Source organism: Bos javanicus, chromosome 8, assembly GCF_032452875.1.
Source record: "Bos javanicus breed banteng chromosome 8, ARS-OSU_banteng_1.0, whole genome shotgun sequence".
NCBI lineage: Eukaryota > Metazoa > Chordata > Mammalia > Artiodactyla > Bovidae > Bos > Bos javanicus.
Genome location: NC_083875.1, coordinates 46,926,785 through 46,947,296, shown reverse-complemented (window position 1 = coordinate 46,947,296; position 20,512 = coordinate 46,926,785). Strand labels below are relative to the sequence as shown.

Sequence of the window (20,512 nt, the reverse complement as noted above, 5' to 3'; positions counted from 1 at the left end):
TGTAAGAATGCACTGGCGAGAACATCACCCTCATGTAAGCTGTGTTAGCAACTACCAGTTGTGCTAGTCAGTCTTTCCAGTCATTCCCCTATAAACTGATGTGAAACACAGAAGCCCAGCAACGAATATCTGAAAGAGAAGGAAAACCAGAATAGATCAACTCTGCCTTACTCATATTTAAAGTCATTAATAATTCCTGTACTGACAACTGACACTGAGTTTTGCTTGGAAAAACTCAACAGTAGGCTCCTTTCCTGTACTTAGCTCCTCTATCCAATTTCACATTGAAACTTATTCCACTTGACGGTATAATTTTCCTGGCTCTGTATATGGAACTACCTTAATCTGTTCTAAAATGTGTTGATTATCTTGTCAGAAATTAACGATCCTGCTATTTCTACTTTGGACTCAGCTGTCCTGCTTTAATTATGCTGGAACATTAATATCCTGGAGCAGCCATTTCCCAGAGTTCCCAGACATCATGAAATATGATAGGAAATTTATCTTTTCTCATATATCTTGTCTACACATTGGCTTTCTGGTTCCTTAGTCCCTTTATAGCAGGATGTCTTGTTATTAAATAGGCACCTAAATCTCTCCAGAAATTTACTAGACCTGCTCTTCTATCTGAGTGAACTGCTAAGTGTCATCTTTAAAAATTTCAGAACCTTAGATATTTTATATCTAGTGGCATTTCCATTATTAAAAGGCAAAGTGAAAAGGAAGATTTTAAAAGCAGAAATCCAAATCAAAGACTTAAATTTCATTGATGTTTTGCTAAAACAAAAAGATTATTGTGAGAGGAAATAAACAGAGAAAGCTATGCACAGGGACGGTGCTGCATGATATTAAAAAACATTTTTTGACACTAAAATGCTTAAAAATATCTTAATGAAGGTCGAAGAGACTTAGCAGACATCAGGAAACATGTTTTCATTTCATAGAGAGGTGACATGACATTCTGATTTGCCAAATGTGCGCATGCATGCTCAGTTGCTCAGTCACGTCCAACTGTTTTGTAACCCCCAAGGACCAGAGTCAGCCAGCCTCCTCTGTCCGGGGATTTTCCAGGCAAGAATACTGTAGTGGGTTGCCATTCCCTCCCCTAGGGGATCTTCCCAACCCAGGGATGGAAACCACCTCTCCTGCACATCTCCAGCATTGGCAGATTCCTTACCATCTGAGCTACCTGGGAAGCCTCCTGATTTATCATTACTTGAAGCCAAGTCTTCTATTTCTGACTGGGATCTTTTTTGTATAATCTCAATCTAACAAAACTCAAATTAATGACTTGTACAGGATTCAAAGAGGAAGGGACTCTTGAGATGGACTCTGAGAGAAAGGTGATTTTCTCAGGTTGGTTCCTGCAGCGTGATCAATGAAAAATATTTGCTGTTGATAAATCAAAATTCTCCAAGCTAGACTTCACCAGTACGTGAACTGAGAGCTTCCAGATGTTTAAGCTGGATTTAGAAAAGGCAGAAGAATCAGAAATCAAATTGCCAACATCCATTAGATCATAGAAAAAACAAGAGAATTCCAGAAAAACATGTACTTCTGCTTCATTGACTATGCTAAAGCACACTGTGTGGATCACAACGAACTGGAAAATTCTTAGAGAAATGGGAATATCAGACCACCTTACCTGCCTCCTGAGAAATCTGTATGCAGGTCAAGAAGCAATAGCTAGAACCCGACATGGAACAACAGACTGATTCCAAATTGGGAAAGGAGTACATCAAGGCTATATATTGGTCACCTTGCTTATTTAACTTGTATACAGAGTACATCATATGAAATGCTGGGCTGGATGAAGCACAAGCTGGAATCAAGATTGCTAGGGGAAATATCAATAATCTCAGATATGCAGATGACACCACACTTATGGCAGACAGTGAAGAGGAATTAAAGAGCCTATTGATGAAAGTGAAGGAGGAGAGTGAAAAAGTTGGCTTAAAACTTAACATTAAAAAAATGAAGATCATGGCATCCAGTTCCATCACTTCATGGTAAATAGATGGGGAAACAATGGAAACAGTGGCAGAATTTATTTTCTTGGGCCCCAAAATCGCTGCAGATGGTGACTGCAGCCATGAAACTAAAAGATGCTTGCTCCTTGGAAGAAAAGTTATGACCAACCTAGACAGCATATTGAAAAGCAGAGACATTACTTTGCCAACAAAGGTCCATCTAGTCAAGGCTATGGTTTTTCCAGTAGTCATGCATGGATGTGAGAGTTGGACCATAAATAAAGCTGAGTGCTGAAGAATTGGTGCTTTTGAACTGTGGTGTTGGAGAAGACTCTTGAGAGTCCCTTGGACTGCAAGGAGATCAAACCAGTCTATCCTAAAGGAAATCAGTCCTGAATATTCATTGGGAGGACTGATGCTGAAGCTCCAATATTTTGGTCACCTGAGGCGAAGAACTGACTCATTGGAAAAGACCCTGATGCTGGGAAAGATTGAAGGCAGGAGGAGAAGGGGACGACAGAGGATGAGATGGTTGATGGCATCTCTGACTTGATGGACATGAGTCTGAGCAAGCTCCAGGAGTTGGAGATGGACAGGGAGGCCTGGCATGCTGCAGTCCATGGGGTCACAAAGAATTGGACATGACTGAGCAACTGAACTGAAATCCTTTGAAGAAGCAGTGGAGGAGTAAGGCAAGGATTTGAAGAATGAGAAACTGCACTGGATCCTAGACAGTAACTGAAAACATTTTCCAAAGAGTTTGAAGACTAAAGGAATAGGATAGGGTGACAACTTAAATGGACAAAAAGGTGAAAGGAAGGTTTGCTGTTCATTTGTATGATCAATATTTGCTGCAAAGGACTAAAGAAATTAAAGATTTATGAGAGAGAGAACAATTTATGAAATCAGGGTGTCAGGATGGTGAAATCAAATAAACGACTGGTTGGTTTTGAATGAGAAACCAACTGTCAGAGTCAAAGAGATGCAGGTGAGGATTTGGAGAGAAACAAAATTGAAGGGGCTTGTTCTCAATGCCTTTATTCTTTTGGGAGATGAACCCATGAGGTCACATCCTAAGAATGACACAGAGAAAATCAAGTTGGAGACTTGTGACTGAAATGGGTCTGAATATCTGGGGTAAGGAATGAGAAAGGAAGTCAGTGAGAGATGATCTGAGTAAAAGACTTTCCCAGCAGCTTGGATCTAGTAGCATGGAGGGGACAGTGGAAACTAATCTTATTTTCTCCAGTTTTGCTGAAAAGCTCAGGGCAAAGAAGATGAAAATAGTTGCTGATGTTCCCAGGGATTCAGAGGACCAAGGAGGAAGAAGCCAGAGGACCTGTGGATAGGAAGACTATGATGTGGAGGTAAGTGCTCCATGGACCACAGCACAGAATGGAGGCTTGAGAAACATGGAGGCTGTGTTGGGAGACAGGAAAAGAATCAGGAAAATCGAAAGGGCTGGGAAAAACCTCATATCAGTCTTTGGGAATAGGGAAATGGTGTGATGAAAGTTGTTCCAAAGAAAAGAGTTACAGCTTTTGGTCTTAATAAAAATCATCATAAAAAGCCTCAAACCAGACTCAGCATATATGTGTCTGTGTGTATCCTTATATCTACTCCAGCAGGTTATTCCTGCTTTTAACTGTTCATATTCAAATTCTTTGCAGGACCCATGGCACTGGGCTATAAGAGATTGCAGTTTATATGATTCAAAAGCAGAAACAGTTAATCTTCCTTCTTCCTGTGATTGATTTACATTGTTCTTCCTTGCCATCAACACATTTTCCTTGAAAGCTCAGTACCCTTTGAGTACCCACTCTGTTCTAGAAATTGTGTTACATTAGAAATCAAAAATAATAAATAAGATATAGGTCTCTGTTCTCCAGAAGCTTACCGTCTTATGTAAGCTAACGAAGATAGGTAGGTAAGGAGATAGTTTCAGTACAATGCATGATGCTAGGATACTTCAGTTCAGTTCAGTTGCTCAGTCATGTCCGACTCTTTGTGACCCCATGAACTGCAGCACGCCAGGCCTCCCTCTCCATCTCCAACTCCCAGAGTTTACTCAAACTCATGTCCATTGAGTCGGTGATGCCATCCAACCATCTCATCCTCTGTCATCCCCTTCTCCTCCTGCCTTCAATCTTTCCCAGCATCAGGGTCTTTTCCAGTGAGTCAGCTCTTCACATCAGGTGGCCAAAGTATTGGAGTTTCAGCTTCAGCATCAGTCCTTCCTATGAATATTCAGGACTGATTTCCTTTAGGATGGACTGGTTGGATCTCCCTTGCAGTCCAAGGGACTCTCAAGAGTCTTCTCCAACACCACAGTTCAAAAGCTAGGATAGTAGTATTTCATTAAAAGGGGCTACACAAGGGGTCTATGTCATGTATTCTGAGAAAACTGCCACCTTTCAAAAGGTTAAACAGGGTTCTTTAAAGTAGAACTTACCAGAGTTTCTAACATGTTACTGTGCAGGGCAAACCTTCCTATGCGTATGTGAAAGAGTAGAGATCTTGCATGCAAAATTTCTCCAACTCATTTGACCACATAACCTGTTTTCAATAGAACAATTCAAGGGATTTGTACTCCATGGGACATACTCTGTAAGTGATGACATATGGAAGCACTTTGAGACCCCAAAGTGACCCTTTGTGACCCCATGGACTATACAGTCCATGGAATCCTTCAGGCCAGAATACTGGAGTGGGTAGCCTTTTCTTTCTTCAGGGCATCTTCCCAACCCAGGAATCAAGCCCAGACCTCCTGCATTGCAGGTGGGTTCTTTACCAGCTGAGCCACAAGGGAATTCCAACAGTACTGGAGTGGGTACCCCATCCCTTCTCCAGTGGGTCTTCCTGACCCAAGATTTGAACTGGAGTCTCCTGCATTGCAGGTGGATTCTTTACCAACTGAGCTATCAGGGAAGCCCGCTGACATAAGGTTCTTTCCTGGTTAAAGTAGGAAGTCAAGAAACCCCTGGAGTGACAGGCAAATTTGGCCTTGGAGTACAGAATGAAGCAGGGCAAAAGCTAATAGAGTTCTGTCAAGAGAATGTACTGGTCATAGCAAACACCCTCTTTCAACAACACAAGAGAAGACTCTACACGTGGACATCACCAGATGGTTGACACTGAAATCAAATTGATTATATTCTTTGCAGCCAAAGATGGAGAAGCTGTATACAGTCAGCAAAAACTAGACCAGGAGCTGACTAGCTCGGATCATGAACTCCTTATTGCCAAATTCAGACTGAAATTGAAGAAAGTGGGGAAAACTACTAGACCATTCAGATATAACCTAAATAAAATCCCTTATGACTATACAGTGGAAGTGAGAAATAGATTTAAGGGACTAGATCTGATAGACAAAGTGCCTGATGAACTATAGATGGAGGCTCATGACATTATACAGGAGACAGGAATCAAGACCATCCCCAAGAAAAAGAAATGCAAAAAAGCAAAATGGCTGTCTGAGAAGGCCTTACAAATAGCTGTGAAAAGATGGGAAGTGAAAAGCAAAGGAGAAAAGGAAAGATATAAGCATCTGAATGCAGAGTTCCAAAGAATAGCAAGAAGAGATAAGAAAGCCTTCCTCAGTGATCAATGCAAAGAAAGAGGAAAACAATAGAATGGGAAAGACTAAAGATCTCTTCAAGAAAATTAGAGATACCAAGGGAACATTTCATGCAAAGATGCGCTCGATAAAGGACAGAAATGGTATGGACCTAACAGAAGCAGAATATATTAAGAAGAGGTGGCAAGAATACACAGAAGAACTGTACAAAAAGATCTTCACAACCCAGATAATCACGATGGTGTGATCACTGACCTAGAGCCAGACATTCTGGAATGTGAAGTCAAGTGGGCCTTAGGAACCATCACTACAAACAAAGTTAGTGGATGTGATGGAATTCCAGTTGAGCTATTTAAAATCCTGAAAGATGATGCTGTGAAAGTGCTGCACTCAATATGCCAGCAAATTTGGGACACTCAGCAGTGACCACAGGACTGGAAAAGGTCAGTTTTCATTCCAATCCCAAAGGAAGGCAATGCCACAGAATGCTCAAACTACCACACAATTGCACTCATCTCACATGCTAGTAAAGTAATGCTTACAATTCGCCAAGCCAGACTTCAGCAATACGTGAACTATGAACTTCCAGATGTTCAAGCTGGTTTTAGAAAAGGCAGAGGAACCAGAGATCAAATTGCCAACATCCACTGGATCATTGAAAAAGCAAGAGAGTTCCAGCAAAACATCGATTTCTGCTTTATTGACTATGCCAAAGTCTTTGACTGTGTGGATCACAATAAACTGTGGAAAATTCTGAAAGAGATGGGACTACCAGACCACCTGACCTGCCTCTTGAGAAACCTCTATGGAGATCAGGAAGCAAAGTTAGAACTGGACATAGAACAACAGACTGGTTCCAAATAGGAAAAGGAGTACGTCAAGGCTGTGTATTGTCACCCTGCTTATTTAACTTATATGCAGAGTACATCATGAGCAACACTGGGCCAGAGGAAGCACAGCTAGAATCAAGATTGCCGGGAGAAATATCAATAACCTCAGATATGCAGATGACACCACCCTTATGGCAGAAAGTGAAGAAGAACTAAAGAGCCTCCTGATAAAAGTCAAAGAGGAGAGTGAAAAAGTTGGCTTAAAGCTCAACATTCAGAAAATGAAGATCATGGCAGCCGGTCCCATCACTTCACGACAGATAGATGGGGAAACAGTTGAAACAGTGGCTGACTTTATTTTTCTGGGCTCCAATGTCACTGCAGATGGTGATTGCAGCCACGAAATTAAAAGATGCTTACTCCTTGGGAGGAAAGTTATGACCAACCTATATGCTGTCTATGGGGTTGCACAGAGTCGGACATGACTGAAGTGACTTAGCATAGCATAGCATAGCATACAGCATATTAAAAAGCAGAGACATTACTTTGCCAACAAAGGTCCATCTAGTCAAGACTATGGTTTTTCCAGTGGTCATGTATGGATGTGAGAGTTGGACTGTGAAGAAAGCTGAGTGCCGAAGAATTGATGCTTTTGAACTTTTGGAGAAGATTCTTGAGAGTCCCTTGGACTGCAAGGAGATCCAACCAGTCCATTCTGAAGGAGATCAGTCCTGGGTGTTCATTGGAAGGACTGATGTTGAGGCTGAAACTCCAATACTTTGGCCACCTGATGCAAAGAGCTGACTCATTGGAAAAGACCCTGATGCTGGGAAAGATTGAGGGCAGGAGGAGAAGGGGACAACAGAGGATGAAATGGTTGGATGGCATCATCAACTTGATGGACATGGGTTTGGGTGGACTCCAGGAGTTGGTGATGGACAGGGAGGCCTGGTGTGCTGCGGCTCATGGGGTCTCAAAGAGTCAGACACAACTGAGCGAGTGAACTGAACTGAACTGAACTGGTTTAAAAAAATGTATATTTTTTCAAACTGGGTATATGAAGGTTTTCTCTATATTCATAAATGACTTTTGAAGTTTGTTCTTTAATCTTACAACAGAATAAAGATGTAGATATGGAAGGGTTTACCATGCAGATGTTAATGACTACTGAGCTGATCATTAAGCCAGACCCAGATGAAAGAGTATGTCTGGTTACGCTCTCATTTATGGGCCATTTAACATTTTTTTTTTCAAAAGAAATATTTAATGAGCATGATACTGAGTTTCTTCCAGTGCCTCTAATTAACAGACTACTTAATGATTTTTGTTAAAAGGAAAATTCGTTTCAAGTCAAAAGATATTGCAGGACCTAACATTGGTTCTTTAGTGACCAAGCATAATGTCACCCCAAGGATTTGAACATAAAGGCTAATATTTGTGCTTCATCATTACAGACTTTCTGACAATGACTCTAGTCTCTCCTGACATTTGGCTTTCAGGAAAAGCATTCTGGAGTGAATTGTTCCCTCTCCTCATGACTATTTATGGTGTGTCAAAGTCTCAATGTAAGTCTTGATTACTGGTCTATATTTAGTAATGTGCTGAGGACAATCAGATCAAGAAAACCCATTTCATAGGACTTCTCTGGTGGTCCAGTGGTTAAGAATCTGCCTTGCAATGCAGGGGTCTTGGGTTAGACCCCTGGTCTGAGACTAAGATCCCACATGCTGTACAGTAACTATGCCCAAGTGCCACAACGAAAGTTCCTGCATGACAGAACGAAGACCCCACAAAGGCCCAAAGCAGCCAGATAAATACATTTAAAAAAAGAAAAATGAAAACCATTTCATGATTCATGATTTTTCAAAATGTTTCTAAAACATTAACAAATATATTAGTTGATGATTATGTAAGCATAGCAGTCTGGTACTATCAAAATGAAGATTTAACTCGGGCTTGATTTTTAATTTAAAGAAAAGTTAAGGTACAGAATTAGTCACGTACTAAAGAGATGATACTTTGGCCACCTCATGCGAAGAGTTGACTCCTTGGAAAAGACTCTGATGCTGGGAGGGATTGGGGGCAGGAGGAGAAGGGGACGACAGAGGATGAGATGGCTAGATGGCATCACCGACTCGATGGAGGTGAGTCTGGGTGAACTCCGGGAGATGGTGATGGACAGGGAGGCCTGGCGTGCTGCGATTCATGGGGTCGCAAAGAGTCAGACATGACTGAGCGACTGAACTGAACTGAACTGAAAGAGATGATGCCTATGAATCCTTATGAGGATCAGAACCTAGAAAAAAAATCCTGTAGTCTCTTTGTTCAAAAGAGACTAAAGAATTCTCTTTTCTCTCTCACTCTTGCTCTCTCTCCAGCTACATTTAATCAATGCCAATTACACGCCAGGTGCTACGCTGAGGGCTTTACATGCACCATAAGCCTATGAGGTAGGTACTATTAATACACCCATTTTGTATAAGAAAAGCCAGGCTCAGAGAGACTCACATAACTAGCCCCAAGTATAAAGGCATAAAAGCCAAAGAATCCACAGCCAAGTCTCAGGCATGATGCCATTCTTCCTTCTGCCCCACAGATCTCCTTTGTCTATGTTGAAGCACCTTGAATTTTGACCTTTGGAGCCAAAATTTTGACCTTGGAGCCTTGAATTTTGGCTCCTTGGAGTGAAAGTGATTTCTAAAATAGAACAACTGAGAGTCAATAATAAAGTTTCGGAAATCTTTGGAAGTCTTGAGTTAGGGCTGGTTTCTCCTCACCCGATCCTATACTTTTGACATAAGCCAGAAGAGAGCTAGGAGCATAAAGGTATAGTACAAAAGGCATGGCTTCTGGATTGAAAAAGACTTGGTGTTACCTCTCTGCTCTGCCTCTTAGTAACTGTGTGATGTTGAACAAGGTCCTTAATTTCCCTCATCTGTTAAATGGGAATATACAGCCTTCCTTCCTAAGGTGTTGTGGAACCAAATGAAGTAACGCATGTCGAATATTTAGCATAGCTCCTGGCACATGGAAAGCATTCAATGAAAGTTCCTAGTCCTGTTGGCAGCTGTGATATTATACATAATCCATCCATATGGCTATTTGGCTAGAATGATCTCAGGAAAATTCTTACCATTGCTACTATTCCTTAAATAGAAATATTAATATATATCATGCTATGCTATGCTATGCTGAGTTACTTCAGTCGTGTCCGACTCTGTGCGACCCCATAGACGGCAGCCCACCAGGCTTCCCTGTCCCTGGGATTCTCCAGGCAAGAACACTGGAGTGGGTTGCCATTTCCTTCTCCAATGCATGAAAGTGAAAAGTAAAAGTGAAGTCGTGTCTGACCCTCAGCAACCCCATGGACTGCAGCCTACCAGGCTCCTCCATCCATGGGATTTTCCAGGCAAGAGTACTGGAGTGGGGTGCCATTGTAGTTTCCATCAAACATTAGACTATGTAGGGGAGCTAGCAGGGACTTATTAATCAAATCAACCCATTGTCCTTAAAATGGTCTGGGTAAGAGCAAATGTTGAAATAAAGGTAAAGAAGCATCCAGAGTGGAAGCTACCTGGGAAAGCACAGACGAGGTAACATGTAGGGAGAAACAAAAGGAAAGAGGGAAAAAAGTCCTGACTTTTTTACAGTTCTGTGCAGGCTGCCCTCACTCAGCTCATTTCTAGTCTCATAAGCCAACTCACCGAGAGGTGAAAATAATGTTCATGAAAGCAGGTTACACTAGGAGCAATGTGAAAGTAAGAGATTATTGTTGTTATTATTTTGACTATGCAGCACAGATACTCAAACACATGTACCAAACATCTCTACCAGTGAAAATTGGGCTAGGTGTATTCAAAATTCACATACAAGGCTTTCAGCCAGGGAACAGGTATGAAAAGGCAGCCACTCACTCTCGGTGAGTTGGTCCCTGACCACTGGCACTTGATTGGCTTCAGGAATGGGACAGTGAGGACTTGAAGCAGAGGCAGGGAAGGGTTTTCCTCACAACAGTGACATATGTGCAGTGAACTCTGAGCTTAGGCATCCATTTCTAGTAGGATGTGACCCGGGGTTGGTATAACTTTGACTTCTAGAAGGCCAAGGGCACTAAAAGGAGATACTTCACTTCCCTTACAGGAATACTGTGAGAATTAAATAAAATAAAAGTTGGTGCCCATGCCCCAAGGCACATTTGGGAGCCTCACCTTCCCCAGTTGCAGAAGAACAGGCCTTCCCCAAGACTGGATGGAAATCCTGAGCACCCAGGATTGCCATACCAGTGGCAAAGGGCAGGCTTCTGACAGTCTATAGACCATGGATCAAACCCCAGCTCTGTCACTTACCAGCCTTAGAAAGTCCACTCTCATTCTTTTATTTACTCATTTTTCAGTGTCATATTTTTATGGGAAAAGAGATGGACAATGAACAAGTGAACAAACAAATGAGAAAATTTCAGATCAGGGTAAATGCTATGCACAAAATAAACTAGGTGATATCTTGTAGAATAATCTGGGGATGGAAAAAGCAGTTACAGACCAGGTGGTCAGGCAATTCCTTTCTAAAAGGAGACACCTGACCAGGACAGTAGAACGAGAACCATCTTGACATAGGATAGGTGGGTGAGGGGACTGCAAGCATGATGTCCCCAATGAAGGAAAGGCCTTGGGACTCAGGAGACCTAGAGAAGGCCAGCGGGACCATGGGGACTGTGTGACCATGTGATCATGGACAGAGCAAAGGAAGGTGAAGTTCATGAAGGATGCAGGGGCCAGATGGTACAGGGCCTTATGAGCCACAGGAGGGAATGGGGCTTTATTCTAAAGACCATAGGACAGTTTCTGGCAGGAGAGTAGCCTGATCCTATTTCCATTTCAAGATGATGATTTTGGTGGCTGCATGAGAGTGTAGTGAGCAAGGTGGAAGCAGAAAAACCAGATAGAAAGATATGGAGCAATTTAGGTAAGAAATGATGGTGGCTTAGACTAGGGTGGTGGTTGGGGACACAGAAGTAAACATATCTGAGATGTATTTTAGAGGCACAACTGTAAAGGATTTTGTCTGGGGTACAGCAGCAAGGTAACAGCAAGAATAGGACTATATTAACTTTTGGAAACTTCAGTTTCTTCACTTTTCAATTTATAAAGAGCAGCATGGTAAGTATATTTAGAAAACTGTATTGTATATTTGAAAGTTGCTAAGTGAGTAAATCTTAGAAGTTCTTATCACAAGAAAAAATACTCACTAACTATGTGAGGTGATGGATGTTAACTAGATGCACTGTGGTGATCATTTCACAATATATACACCAAACCATTACACTGTGCCCCTCAAACGCATGTCAATCATATCTCAATTAAGGGAAAAACTAAGATTGCAAAGTCATTTAAGTGCTAGAATGGAGATTTGAAAACAGACTCCTCAGTCATTTCTTTTCATTGCTCTGCTATCCTGTCTCCAGAATGATGGAGAAGAGGCCTAGGAGGCCCAGGGAACACTAATCTATTCTGAGGAATGAGCCAGAAAAGGAGTCTCTGCAGAAGGGAAGTTCAAGCCAGTGACTGAATTAACAAAAGTGTAGGCAGAGAAAACTGGGTGTGCAATGGCCCAAGGTGGAAGAGAGCAGTGTGTTCCAGGAACTGACTGCAATGTTATTAGAATGGTGGGAGTAAGAGGCGAGGCTGGGGAGGGGCTGATGTCAGAGCATGCAAGCCTTTGCCCAGAACAGCAACAGGAAGCCAGAGGGTCATTGAAGGGGAGGCTCCCTCATCACCACTATGCTGCTCCACAGAGCACAGATCCAAGGAGGCAAAGGTGGATTGTAGGTGGGGCTAGCTTTTAATTTCAACTTTCAGAATTAACTTATAAAGCCACAGTTCTCATCCAAGGATGGCCTGGCACCTCTGGGGCCACATGGAAACATGTGGAAATAACTTGGGTTGTTGCTGTCATTGCAGATGTCAAAATCCCAATCATGTAAGGTATGGCTGCCTACAGAGGCAGCACTGTCCCTTCCAAATTGCCAAGGGGACCCATATGGGGAAATCCTGCTATTGGCAAAGCTCAAAGTCTTCACTGGAGGAATAGAAATGTTTTAAGCCATTTCTATGTACAAGCAAATGTATTGCTGAGAAAACTGAGAGGTGGAGAGGGTAAGTGAGGGGAGGGGAAACAGAGGGGTAAAAATGTAATAGGACACGACCTGAAGTCGATGGGAGCAAAAACAGATGATTAGGTGTATCAGAGTCACAAAGGGAACCAAGAGAAAGTTAAAAATAAAAATACCAAAAAATTGTAAGGAGGATGGAGAAAACAAAAGGAAATAGTATAAATAAGCTAAATTTCTTATCTTTTATAGAAGGGCGTCAGCAAATACTGCTAATGTTAATGAACTAAGAAATGAGGCAGAAATAGAATATCTGGAATTATGGAGAAAAACATCAGAAAATCAGGGAAAAAACCTTTAGAAAAAGAAGTAGAATTGCAGTTTGAGTACAGGAGTGGTAAGGGAAACTTTGACTTTTCATTTTATTTCTTCTCTGAAATACCGCATGTATGTTTGTTTCTACCTGTATATGTTACGTATTAGTTTCTTACCTTACTCACTGCTGTCTGTATGCATGTCAAATGGTTCTCTCACTCTCTGAGAAACTGGTTCTGTTTAGCAAGGACCTTCCAAAAACTTCACCACTTTCAGACACGTGTCCAGAGTTTGCTTGTGTTAACCTGAACCCTCTCCTCATCAGCTCTGGGACTGAATTCATACTAGCTCCTTCTGAGGCTATAAGAACTTCCCTGCCCCCACTGGGTCTAGATCAAATTTTCCTGAAGTAGGTGGGTAGGGTTTGTGTGGTTGCTGGGAGGGTTGGAAGTCAGTCAAAGAAGAAAAGGGCAAATTCTCTGGGGCATCCTTAGTTGCTGGGTGGCTTCCTTCCATTCCATGGGAGTCAAATAAGAGCAGGGAAGGAGCAGATAAATTACTAACAACCTATGTTTTGTGAGTAAAGGACGAGGGGCTGGGGGGAGGGAGAAGAGAGGAGTCAGGTAGATAGTGCATGAAAGGAGTTAGAATCCAGCATGGCCTGAACACTTACCCTCCAAACACCAGCTCAGCTGGTCCTCTATTCATCTTTATTTTTCTGTGTCCAGTTGGTAGAACTACTCCTCTATTTTTCTACATAACCTTCCTGTGAGGCAGTGAGATTGCACTGTTTTAGTTGTTTACATATTTGTATCTTAACATTCTATCATCTGTGATCTCATTCTCAAAAGTAGAATCTGAGCCTCATTGATCTCTCTATCCCTTACACTGAACTTATACCTAATAAAGTATGGTTGAATAAAAGAATAAAAACAAATGAAAGTCAAATAAATGAATGAAATGCTTGTTATACTTTCCCGCTTTTAAAACATTAGCAACAGAGGGTGTGGAGTACTGTAAAAATTTTATTATGTGCATCCCTGATTGTATGGATCAGGCACATGTTTGGTGTGTGAGTGTTACCATAACTACTTGAGAGAGTTAAATAATTGGTAATGGGGACTACCTATTTAGTTAGCATGAAAACAATAAAAGCAGTGCCTATGAGAATGTGGTAAAACTTCTGTGCTTATATTCTACTATAGGTATCATAAATTGGTTTGACTCCTTTAGAAATCAGTAAGTTAAGGAGGCTGTCATGTCATTATAATCATCATTTTTTCTTGCCTAGCAATGGGGAAAAATTTTTTTTGTAAATAGTTTCAAAGATCTTTGATTAATCATTGTAAAGATTTAATCATGCCCTGGAGTGTATTCTAATGGACTAAGAGTAACCAAGCAACATCATGATGGGAAAGGTGTACAAAATTTCTTTGCTAGGAAGTTATAGACAAAGCTATGTTTCTGTCCAAATGGTTATAACTAAGAGAAATTTGGATCATTCATGTGTATGAAGAAAGTTCTACTGTTCTGCTGTGTATATCTTTTCTTCAGGAGCCTAGTTACGAACATGATCAACTGACCAGCCATTCTTCAGTGATATATCTATTGAGCTTCCGCTGTGTGAGGCATCTGCTTGAAGGAAGGGACCTTCTTTCTTGCACAGAGGGTGCATGAGAGAGATCTTATCACCAACTGGCAGGTGAGACAAAACAGGTTTTCCCATTCTAGTTGTAATCTGGGTTGTATTAATAGTTGACAGAATTTATCGTATCTGTTAAGCTTCCTTAAGTTTATGAGCTGTAAAATTCAAGAGATCACAATTTTCTTTTCCATTTCCTTTTCAATAAAGATCTCTTTGTTTTCTCACTTCTATCAATAAGCTTCTGATGGTTCCCTTAAGTAAATTCTTTCTGTCTGAGTTGGCTCTCCTATTTTACCGAGCTTCCCCATCCTGTGTTCAGCTAGAGGTTTAGGGTGTTGACCTTAAAGCCTCAATGTAGAACTTTATTCACATATTCTCTCTTTGGACTATTCTCAGGGAATCTAAGAAGTAAACAACAAGCAAACTCCCTATGTGGCCATGATTCCAAGAGACAGAAAACTGAAAAGAAGTGAAGGATATAACTCACACATGCCTGGGAACAGGATGTGAGGGTGGGACTTTCAGCTTGAACAGAAGAAAAACAATGCATCATCAGTTGAAAATAATTAAACAGAAATTCGCTAATCCAGTCCAGTGACTGGAAATTGCAGAAAGATTCTACTGTACCTTGGTAGGCATGGGCTTCCTAAAGGTGATTTCAGCTTGCATCCAAACGCCCCTTGGGGACTCCAGCACAGACCAGATCTTGTCTTGAACCACATGGTTCTCTTCAAAGATATAAACTGCTAGGGTGTCACTCATTTTTAAAAATCCAGAGATGGCATAATAAAAACGCAAACAATACTGCTGGTTTCCTGGAAGTGAGGGACCGTAGAGCCTTCCAATGTAGCCAGGCTGTGATGTAAACTTTGTGTCGGCCAGCAAGAAATACCCTGTAAATAGGACAAAGCTTTCAGTGCATCAGCAATGAAAAACCGAAATAATTCATCCCAGATCATCAAGTGGAAAAATTTGGTTAAAGTAGTGGAATTTTCCAAAAGAAACTATTCTATAGGCTTTAAGTAATAGCATTTAACAAAGTCTGTGGCTTAGGTGATAGAAAATATCTGGGTGACTCTTTTGCTAATAAACCTCCAATTTTAAGGTAACTTCATAAACCAGCATAGATTTCCAACTGCATATGCTCAGGTTTTAGCTATCAATCAGGATGTACACTTTTTTTTTTTTTTTGGCCATGCCATGTGGCTTACAGGATCTTAGTTCCCTGATCAGGGATTGAACCCTAGCCCTCAGCAGTTAAAAAAAAAATGTAGCATCCTAACCACCAGACTGCCAGGGAATTCCATAACTTTTCATGAAACAAAAAGGATGAAATCATCTTGTGGTTCTCTATTTTTTAGACAAAGAGCTGACAACTAGACTGAGTAGTACTGGGTCACAGAGAACACAAGGCCCAGAGCAGATTTTCCTATTATCTCTGCAATTATTGTAAGAAGGGGGACCCTTTCCAGGGCCCGAAACTGGGCTCTTGTCTAATACTCAGAAATGAATTGTCCAAGGAGACACATGCTGACAAAGCAAGAGATTTTATTGGGAAAGGGTCCCGGGGGAGAGCAGTAGGGTAAGGGAACCCAGGAGAACTGCTCTGCTGCGTGGCTTGCAGTCTTGGGTTTTATGGTGATGGGATTAGTTTCCGGGTGGTCTTTGGCCAATCATTTTAATTCAGAGTCTTTCCTGGTGGCACATGCATCGCTCAGCCAAGATGGATGCTAGCGAGAGGGATTCTGGGAAGTGGACGGACATGCGGTGTTTCCTTTCTACCTTTCCCGAACTTTTCCGGTTGGTGGTGGCTTATTAGTTTCATATTCTTATCAGGATCTCCTGTCATAAAACAACTTATGCAAATAGTTACTATGGTGCCTGGCCAGGGTGGGCGGTTTTAATCAGCGTGCTTTCCCTAACAACTCCCTCCTGAGAGACTTCATACTCATATGGAACTAATAAGCCACCACCAACCGGAAGAGTTCAGGAAAGGTCCAGGAAAGGTCGAAAGGAGACACTGCGTGTCCGTCCACTTCCCAGAATCCCTCTGGCTAACATGCATCTTGGCTGAGTGATGCGTGCGCCACCAGGAAAGACTCTGAATTAAAATGATTGGCCAAAGACCACCCGGAAACTAATCCCATCACCATAAAAACGGAGACTGCAACACGGCAGAGCTGTTCTCCTGGGTTCCCTTACCCTACTGCTCTCCACCCGGGTGCCTTTTCCCAATAAAATCTCTTGCTTTGTCAGCAGATGTGTCTCCTCAGACAATTCTTTTCTGAGTGTTAGACAAGAGCCCAGTTTTGGGCCCTGGAAGGGGTCCCCCTTCCTGCAACACAATGACCAGTGGAGTGGGAGAGGTTGCAGGGTCTGGCAGTCCTTGAGGGGTGAAGGGTAGGGGTGGTTTATGTATTCAGGCAGAGCTTACTCTCTTGGTCATATGTTAAACTGGATCCTAAAAAGCAGGTTTTTAATCAGATAGACCCTCTCAGGTGCTGAATATCTGATTTTCCCCTACTTCTTTTAAATAACATGAAAAAATAGGATCAAGAACCTCCTGTACCACCTGCTCTACCACTCCCATGGTAAACTTAAAACAGGTCCCTATGTCTTACAAAGATGGGGCAGAAAGAAAAAGCCTAATACCTTACTTTTTTTTCCCTTTCCTTTTTCTGAGCCTTCTCCATCAATTCTCTTGGGAGCAGTCTTTGGTATACACTTTAGTTTTATTTAATCTGGCAAAAGCTTCTTTGTTAATTTTATGAGTGTTGTTACGGACTGAATTATGTCCCCTCCCCAACCCCAATTCATATGCTGAAGTTTTAACCCCCAATGTGACCATATTTGGTGATGGGGCATTTAAGGAGGCAATTTAAGGTTAAATGAGGTTACAAAGTCGAGGCTTTAACACCTATGGAACTGGTGTCCTTGTAAGAAGAGGAAGAAACAACATCTCTCTCTCTCCTCTCCCAACCCCTCTGCCCCCGCCCCCATCTCCCCCTGTGCACACACAGAGGAAAGGCCGTATGAGGACAGAGTGAGAAGGTGCCTTGTCCAAGTCAGGAAGAGATATCTCACCAGAAACCAACCCCAGTGGTGCCTTGATTGCGGACTCCCGAGCCTCCATAACTGTGAGAAAATAAACTGTTGTTTAAGTCACCTAGTCTATGATATTTTGTTATGGAAGCCTGAGCAGACTAATACAGGTAGCCATACACCAGCCAGAGCGATCTTTTTAAGTCTAAATTTAATCCTTCACTGATCTACTTAAAACCTATCAATAGCTTCTCATTTCCTTTATAGTAAAATCCCAGTTGCTTACTCTGGCCTGCCACATCTATGGTCTACCTCCCTTTCTAACTTCACTTCACTTCACTTTACTTTCCTCTCAGTGGTGCAGCCACAGTAACCTAATTCCTGGCAGTGTCTGGCTGCTTCCAAACTCCTGGCCCTCAGAGATGCTGTTCCTTCTGCCTGGGCTGCTCCCGTTCTTCCAGCTACAACCTGCTTCTCTGAATCTTCAACCAAAAGGAGGTTCTTTATTCTCTCACAGCTCACTCTTTATTTCCTTCACAGCACACACCACAATTTGTAATCATGAGTCTATCTGTATATATGTTTGTTGTGTTTCTCTTGCCCACTGAAATAATGGTCAGCCAGGGAGGGTGGGATACATACCTGATTTGTTCACTATCATATCCCCCCAGGGGTTAGGTTGGCCAAGGTCAGAATAGGTTTTTATTCTGTAATTCTTTAAGTTTTGCAACCTCTAGGCAAAGAATATAAAATTACAAGTATAAAATTGCAAGGGCCTGGTGAAAGTGAGGGGCCCTGAAATCACCTTCATCAGCTTTCTGTTAAGTCACCCCCATACCCAGTATATAAATATTAATTAGACAGCAACCCTTTGAGAACAAGCCCTTTCCCTCACTCTCTACTGGAGTGGACTTCATAAGCTCTGTCTTTATGAAGATTATGATAGATAATCCTTACATTGGGGGAGCTCGCACTGATTCCTAAGAGCTTCCTGTAGGCCCATCCATCGAGTGCCCACCCAACACTTCCCAACAGCTGTGATAGCTTTTATGTCCCACTATGTATTATTTACTGCAATAAAACACATATAATGCAAAATTTAGCATTTTAACCATTTTAAAGAGTACAATTTAGTGGCATTTAGTACTTTCACAATGACTGTGCAGCCACTATTACCCACTTCCAGAATATTTTCATTACCTCAAAAGGAAATTCTATACCCATTGAATAGTCATTCCCCACCCCCTCTCCCTAGCCCCTGGCAACCACTAATCTGCTTTCTGTTTCTATGGATTTGCCTTTTCTGGATATCTCATGTAATTGGAATCTAATAGGTTTTTAAAGGTACTTCTCTATCTAAAGTGAAGAGCAATTTCCAAAGGTTTGACTACTTAATTAACTGGTAAATACATCTGCTAGCACAGCAACTTGAATTCCAGTTTTGAAAAATGGTCAAACCCAAGATTACCTACTGTCTTTGCTTCTACACAGCTGTCCCCCCACCCACCCTCCTCTTTCAAGCTGGTGTCTTGGTGAGAACAAGTGGAAAATGGAGCATGAATACTAACCACCACCCGCACCACGACATCCCACACAACAGACTCTGCTTTACCTAGGCCTGAAGTGTGGTCTCCTGCCCGATACAGGTTTGGTTTTACTTTCACTCGGGTCCAGCCTGAACCTTCTTTGTCTTGGTAAAAGTTGCAGAGGTCTTCCTCAAAATTGCAGCTTGCTTCTAGGGCACTAAAAGGACGCTCTGAGCAAAGGAGAATCAAAGTTAAAGTAGGCCAAACCCAAGGATCTCAAAGGATGACAAGGGATTGACAAATATGTACACATTTGTACTAGGGGAGCTTGCAGAAGCAACACACAACAAAAATATTTTTACCCTAATGGCATGCTGACAGGTTAGCATCAAACCCACGTTTCAGCATGACAGGAAAATTGTTCTTTTTCTCCCTTAAGGGGTAGAAAGAAGGAGCTCTGTTCACATTCTCTACAAAAAACCCAAAGTACCAGACTTCAAAAGATATTTCCTTTCCTGATGTAAAGACTGAGAGCATTTATTCACATACTTCTTCACAATTCAAATTTCACTCATACAAAATTAAAAAGAAAGAGAAAAAGTAAGGATTTTATAGAATTCTTAATTTCTTTCTGACAGATGTATAGAAATAATATTTTCCAGAAATAATTTTCCTTTGTTGATCAATCTCTATGTCAGAAACACATCCACTGTCTATTTATAATTGACGTTAGTAGCAGGAGCTGATTTGCTGGAAGAGAATCATTACTCAGTATAAATCACACTGTTCAAACACCAATTCTGTCACCAGTTCTGCTTTTATTTTGGCTTTTGATGAATTCTTGTGTCATTTACTCTGATCTTAAACATCACCTCATCCCAGATTGCCTGGAGGAAATGGAACATAAAAGGTTCCTGCTCTTTTAAATAATGTGGTCCTGGCAACAAGTAACTGTTCATATTGCCCACTGAGTCCAGAGGGGATGAGACTGCAGCAGTCTGGGACACACTCACTGTAGCCAAGTATAATCTTATTCTGCATGCTGACATATACTGGCTTAAGCTTTTACAGCCAGAGACAGCACTGTTTTGAATAAGCAGAAAATTATCTCTAGACTCAGTGGTAAAGAATTCGCCTGCAATTCAGGAAATGCAGGAGGCACGGGTTAGATCCCTGGTCCAGAAAGATCCCCTGAAGGAGAAAATGGCAACCTAATCTAGTATTCTTGCCAGGAAAATTTCATGGATGGAGGAGCCTGACAGGCTACAGTCCACTGGGTCACAAAAGTGTTGGACATGATTGAGTGACTAAGCACACACAACCTTTTAGGGCCAGAGAGAGCACTGTTCTGAACAAGTGGAAAATTATCTCTAGAGAAACACTTGAGTCCTAGGTACGGGAATCTGATGAAACACAGAGCTGTTTAGGGACAAAGACTCACTATTCTCTCAATTTGTCAATATTCAAAGCAAGAAAACATTCCAGTGGTCTGAGGAGCTGG

At 41.7% G+C, this 20,512-nt stretch overlaps 1 protein-coding gene across 4 annotated transcripts in view; it reads right to left on the bottom strand.

The window, feature by feature from the left end:
* MAMDC2 (MAM domain containing 2) overlaps positions 1–20,512 on the bottom strand; it is a 163,256-nt gene that overhangs the window by 37,271 nt on the left and 105,473 nt on the right. For all 4 annotated transcript variants that reach the window (XR_009738049.1, XR_009738050.1, XM_061425523.1 and 1 more), the window contains exons 8-9: positions 19,098–19,241; positions 15,071–15,336 (exon numbers count right to left, since the gene is read on the bottom strand). Coding sequence is in view for 2 of the 4 variants with exons in the window: in XM_061425523.1 (XP_061281507.1) it covers positions 15,071–15,336; positions 19,098–19,241 (410 nt within the window). In the remaining 2 variants the exon portion in view is untranslated. The remainder of the gene's footprint in view (positions 1–15,070; positions 15,337–19,097; positions 19,242–20,512) is intronic.